General features: G+C 42.1%; 1 protein-coding gene across 1 annotated transcript; it reads left to right on the forward strand.

Moving 5' to 3' along the window:
- The first annotated feature begins 3,972 nt into the window (after window positions 1-3,972).
- Window positions 3,973-4,911, forward strand: LOC144378324 (olfactory receptor 10P22-like). The gene has a single exon (XM_078052350.1). The coding sequence runs from the start codon at window positions 3,973-3,975 to the stop codon at window positions 4,909-4,911; it is 939 nt and encodes a 312-aa protein (XP_077908476.1).
- Window positions 4,912-6,344: the final 1,433 nt, after the last annotated feature.

The following is a 6,344-nucleotide window of genomic DNA, read 5'->3' on the forward strand; positions in this document are numbered from 1 at the left end:
ATTCATTTGTATTGACTTTTTTGGAGGGCAAGAGATAGGGATCTGGTTTCATTCTTCTACATATGGGTATCCAGTTTCCCTTGCACCATTTGTCAAAAGCTATATTTTCTCCAATATGTATTTCTAAACATATTTTTTTAGTTGTAGATGGACATACTATCTTAATTTTATTTATTTATTTTTATGTGGTGCTGAGGATCTAACCCAGTGCCCCATACATGCTAGGCAAGCACTCTACCACTGAGCCTCAGCCCCAGCTCCTCCCATATGTACTTTTGGCATGAAATTTAACTTGATCTGTTTCTGTCCCTGGAGTCTCTTCTTTTCTTTCCCTTCTTCTCTGCCCCATTCCTCTTGCTCTACTCTACTGGCCTGCCTTCTATTTATTTATCTGTTTTTAATTGTTGCTTTATAGATATACATAAAGGTGCATTTCACTGTGGTATATTTTTCTATGAACATAGCAGAATTTTTTCTTTCAGTTTTTCTCCATTCAGTATGATATTGGCTTGGTTTTGTCATATATATATATACATATATACATATGTATATATATATATATGAACTTAATAATATTGAGGTAAATTTTTTCTATCCTTAATTTCTCCAGTGTTTTTTATTTTTTTTAATACAAATGGCTGCTGTATTTTGTCAAAGGCCTCATAGGAGTTTTTCTTGACCTTAATTTCTGTTTGTGAAGACTGAGAGGATGGGTAGATTTTCAAGGCTCTTATTTTTATCATTTCCTCATCTATCAGTTCAGGTAGTCAGTTTTTAAGGTGGCTTTTCAGAGATTGACCACACGGAGGCAGTGTGATCCCATTTACAAGAATGCCACAATCCAGCTGCTCCAGAACTGTGCAGACTTTTGTGGTGGAAAATAAAAAAAAAATCCCAGCAAAACTCCCCCCACCTCAAACAAAACACTTTCTTTTTGATTCATTTTCCAGAGTCCACCACATCTATTTTTGTTTACAACTCCTTTTAATTGGAAATTACAGACGTGTTGAACATTATAAATCTGGAAACAACTTTGACAGCTCATTTGGAGGTTCTAGCAGGTGAGTACAGCCATTCCTACACCCTTGCCCCAAGAATAGTCCTTCTCTATCAGGGAAAGTTGTCCTCTTCCTCTGAAGGCTTAGCTTTGGGAGGAAGTGAGGGAAGAAGGGGACACATACCTAGCCAGACAAATCAGCCAAGTCAACCCGGTCTGGTGACAGATGTGACAGAACCCCCTCTCCACCATTCCAAAGCTGGAAACAGTTAAGAACTAGTCATTCCATGTTCTGCTTGTAGTCCATATTTTATTCTGACTCCACTGGGGATTGAAGCCAGGGCCTCATGCATGCTAGACTAGCACCCTTACTGAGCTATACCCTTAGACCTGTTTGTAGCCTTTCTACCAGGAATACATTTAAAAAATGCATAGTGATGATTGGAAGCATTCACTATTGACCTAATTAAAAAAGTCAAACCAGTGATAAAATATTTCCAAAGATACAAAAGTAGGCATAATTGATTGAAAATAAATTAGACATTAAAATATAAATATGAATTAATTCCATCATTTTATTTTAATGTTTTATATAGTTTTCACCTATTGTATGATCAGTGAATTTAAAATATAGCAAAAATATAGTAACAACTGCAAAAACTAAAAAAGAACCTATTTAATTCCCCCAATCCATTCCATTTAGAGCTTTTCATTGTCAGTACTTTGGTCTCTCTCTCTCTCTCATCTATCTTAATAAAATTTTTTATTAAAAATTTAATGTTTTTATCTTGTTTTATTACTTTGCAATATATTCCAAATGTCCTTCCATGTCAATAAAGCAGGTTTTTTTTTTTTTTGGTTCCAGGGATTGAACCCAGGGGTGCTTAACTGTTGAGACACATCCCCAGCCCTTTTTTATATTTTATTTAGAGATAGGTTCTTGCTGAGTTGCTTAGGACTTCACTAAATTACTGAGGCTGACTTTGAACTTGCAATCCTCCTGCCTCAGCCTCTTGAGTCACTGGATTACAGGTGTGAACCATTGTACCTGGCTAATAAATAAACTTTTAAAAAGAGAAACAATTTTATTTTAGGGTAGCTCTGACTTAAAGAAAAATTGCTAGGATAGTATATGGAATTCCCATATATCCTACATTCAGTGTTCTCTCTTAGTAATACCTTTCACAATTTATGAAGTTTATTGATATATAATGGTTAATTGAAGTCCAAATTTTATTCAGATTCCCTTAATTTTTACTTACTGTCCTTTTCCCGTAACTACCATATCACATTTTAGTTGTCATGTTTCTTTAGTTTCTTAGGCTTTTTTTTTTCTTTTGGGGAACTTGAAAGTTTTGAGAAGTCTCGACTAGAATCTGTTTGATGTTTTTCTCATGATTAGCCTGCGGTTATGGGGGAAGGCCACAGAGGTGAAGTGCTCTTTTCATCAAATCATATTGAAGGCATGTTCTATCAGCATGATTTATCAGGGTTGATGTTGACCATGGTCACCTGGCTGAGGTGGTGGTGGGCAAGTTGTTCCACTGTGGGTACACAGCTCCCTCCTCTTTCTGTAAAGAATGTGCAGTCCACACGTCCCTTTTTGAGGGCAAACTACCTGCATAAATTCTTTGGAATTTAAACAATTTAAACGTGTTTATTTATCTGAATTTAAATTTGAACAACCTAAAAAAGAAAATAACCCAAGTAAAGAACAGGCTGCTTTGAATTAAAAGGGTCTCCCTAGATCACTAAATGGGACATGAACATGTGTCAGAGAAGAACATTTATTTTTCATTTAATTGATACATGTATTTGGAAGGTATTTATTCATTGAGCTATTAGTGACTGAGGCATCCTCTTGGGTCACCTTTGTGATCCCCTGCTGCAGGGGAAACCATCTGTCCCACTAAGATCTAAGAGAGACTTTCCTGTTTTAGAAGTTTAGAGAACACTGCAGCCTCTTTCAGGAGCTGGGGAGTGGATATAAATCCTGGGATGGGTTGGGAGTTGCTATTTCAACAGTTCTTTTGTTTGAGGAATAGCACCATTTTCCAAAAAAGTTTTTTTAAAAATTACTTTCCAGACAGTGTAAAGGAGGCTAGGGACTAACTCCGATGGGCTGGGCAGAGGACAGCTCTGGAAACAGTGGACTGAGCAGGCAGCCTACAGAAACTGACCAAGTAGTTAGAACACTGGGCATCTGAGCCCAGCTTTATTCAGGCCTTGCTGAGGGACCGTGGATACATGCCAGCCCCTCTACATGGATCTCAGTTGTCCTTGGGAGGATGCTCCACACCCTGACCTGACTGCAGGCAGCTTAGCACTGTGATGTGGCAGAAGGAAGCCACTTCCTCCCTCCTTTTTTATTTCCCCCATCTACTTTCCTCTCCACCCTCTGCTCTGGGATCTAGGCTCTTGGGAGGACTGAGCTGCTATGACGTGCTGCCAGGAGGCACATTCTGAGGGCCATGGGGACCCCACTACGGGTAAATGCTGCACAGGCTCCCGTGCTTTGGCCTTCAGTCCTGTGTCTTCTCTCTTTCACTCTCACTTTGTTGTTGGATTCACTTAACTCTCTGCCTCAGTCTCTTTCTGCCAGCTTTGTTTATTCTGTCTGCTCACCCACTTTTCTGCCCGTAGTCTCAATCAGTTTCTTAAGCTCTTTGCTCCTAAACCCAGTACCTAGACAAGTGGAATAAACCGCCTTGGTGTTTGTCAAACCCCCAGCATCCAGGGCAGTCTGCAATCTTCCCTTTAACTCCCCTGGTTTTTCTTCCTTCTGCTCTGAGGCATTTTTTTTTCTGGGAAGGAGTCAAAGCAGCCGGGGGCTCACCCATCCTACTCTGGAGAGCTGGGATGTTCTTAGGGACTTTCCCACATCTTCTCTGCTGCAGTCCTTGTCTTTGCCTGGCTACCTCCTGCTGCTGCATGAGCCCTCTTTATTTTCCTTTTTCCAGTCTGGCTTTGGGGACATGGAGAGTGGCAATGGCTCAGCAGTAACTGAGTTTGTTTTGATTGGGTTCTCAGGTTTTGGCTCTTTTCGGGGCCCTCTGTTTTGGGGGGTGCTCTGCATTTACTTGATCACTTTGCTGGGCAACTCCCTGATCATCTTCCTTACACTGGCAGACTCTGCTCTGCATTCCCCCATGTACTTCTTCCTTCGCCACTTCTCCCTGGTGGAGGTCCTATATACCACCACCATTGTGCCTAGGATGCTGGCTGATCTCCTCTCCTCCTGCCCGACCATCCCACGTGCCAGCTGCTTCACCCAGCTGTATTTCTTTGCCCTCTTTGGCATCACGGAATGCTGCTTGCTCACTGCCATGGCCTATGACCGGTATGCCGCCATCTGCCGACCGCTGCACTATCCCACCCTGATGAACCAGGCAGCGTGTGTGGGCATGGTGGCGGCCTCCTACCTCATGGGTGTCATCACTGGCACCACTCACTCCATCTTCATCTTCACCTTGCCCTTCCATGGTGCCAACACCGTCCATCACTTCCTGTGTGACATCCTGCCGGTGCTGAGACTGGTTAGTGGGAGCCCCTTCTGGGGTGAAGTGGGGAACCTTGCTGTCACGGTGGCCTTTATTCTGACCCCCTTCTCACTGATTGTGATCTCCTATGCCTGTATTCTTGCCACTATCCTTGGGGTTGCAACATCCCAGGGGCGTCGAAAAGTCTTCTCTACATGCTCTTCTCACTTGTTTGTGGTCATGCTCTTTTTTGGGACTGGGACTGTTGCCTATATGAAGCCTCAGGCAGGCTCCTTTCGGGACATGGACCAGATCCTTGCTGTCTTCTACACAGTTGTCACCCCCATGTTAAACCCTTTTATCTACACTCTGAGGAACAAGGAGGTCACAGGAGCCATGAGGCGACTCATGAAGAGATACCTTTGGAGCCCTTGACGCTGCTTCCTGGCTCCTGAATTCCTGGAGGCAAGGACCTGATCTCTGGCTGTTTTTGAGGAGGGAGAAGCAGGGACCCGCAGTGCACAGGGTCTAGCCTGCCTTGTGTTGGTGTGAGAGTGTGGGTTTCCTTGCTCCACTCAGCATGAGGGCCCAAGGCACCAATGTGTTGCTTGAAGCTCTGCTTCTGGGGCCTGTTCCTATGGCCTTGAACTGACTTCACTGTAGGCTCAGAGCTGGGCAAACTCACCCTTAAGCTATTCCTCCTCCTATTTCTCCCAGAGACTCCTCATTGCCAGCCTTTCTCTCTGGCATCGGGCACCTCTGCTGCAACAAAAGCTCCTTTACTCCAGTGCGATGACCAGCCTGGGTGTCTATGGTGCCAGGGAAGGAACTGGGGCAGGGAGTAGTTGGTTTGAATTTGGAAGTTCAGGAGACAAGTCTTGGTGCTGCTTTGGTCTGGCGGCACTAGTCCAGTTAGTTTGCTCCTGACTGAAGACTTCTTTCTGGGGGGTTCCTGGATGTTGGTGTTCTCTGCTGAACCTCTTTGCCCAGCCCCTTGACAGACTTGCTCCTCATTTCTCCCTCTTTTTCCACGGTGGAAATGCACATTCATCTCTTTTCCCTGGCTCTGATCAGAAGGTCTGACATAGACCTTATACTACCAAAATGACACTTTCGTTTCCAGCAATATTTCTACTTGGAGTCCACTTAATTTTTCTGGCCAGAGGGATCCGCAACCACTTTACTTTTTCTTGGGAAGCCAGTTCTTGCTTGTTTGCAAATTCTCCTTCAGTTAGAAGCCACAGAAGGGAGCCGCACAGTGGGGGAAATCACTCAAGGCACAGAACCTTTAAATAGCATTGATTTTTTTTCCTTTCCCAGTTTACAAAAATAGCACTGTTAATTGCAGAGAATCTTGCATTCAGAAGAAAAGAAATATTGACATTTTTGTTGGTAATAATGTCCTTGGGAAATTACTGCAGCCTGTTTTAGTCTGTATATGTATATATGCATTTGTCTGAAAACTAAAAATGAGATTATATTGTCTAAATTGCTTTGTAATAAATTTTCTACTTTATTAAACTATATTTTAACATTGTACAATATCAGGAGACTTTTAAAACATGCTTTTAATATCTAAAATACTTATATGGATGTACTATAGTTTTAAGTAATTTCCTATCATTGGATTAAAGGATTTTTTGTTGTAAATATTGTTGAAATAGATATGATTATACTTATATCTTTGTATATTTATTTTATGCTTTCATTAACACAGAATTCTAGAAATGGAAATGCTGAACCAAATTGTTTCTGAAACATTCTGCCAAATTACCCTTCACAAGAATTTTTATTGTTTTATGTTTCAATCAAGTGGCTTTCCCCACAATTTTCAGGGCAGGGAAATGGACTAAGAGTCAGAAATGAGT

The sequence above is a fragment of the Ictidomys tridecemlineatus genome, chromosome 6, assembly GCF_052094955.1.
Source record: "Ictidomys tridecemlineatus isolate mIctTri1 chromosome 6, mIctTri1.hap1, whole genome shotgun sequence".
Classification (NCBI taxonomy): domain Eukaryota; kingdom Metazoa; phylum Chordata; class Mammalia; order Rodentia; family Sciuridae; genus Ictidomys; species Ictidomys tridecemlineatus.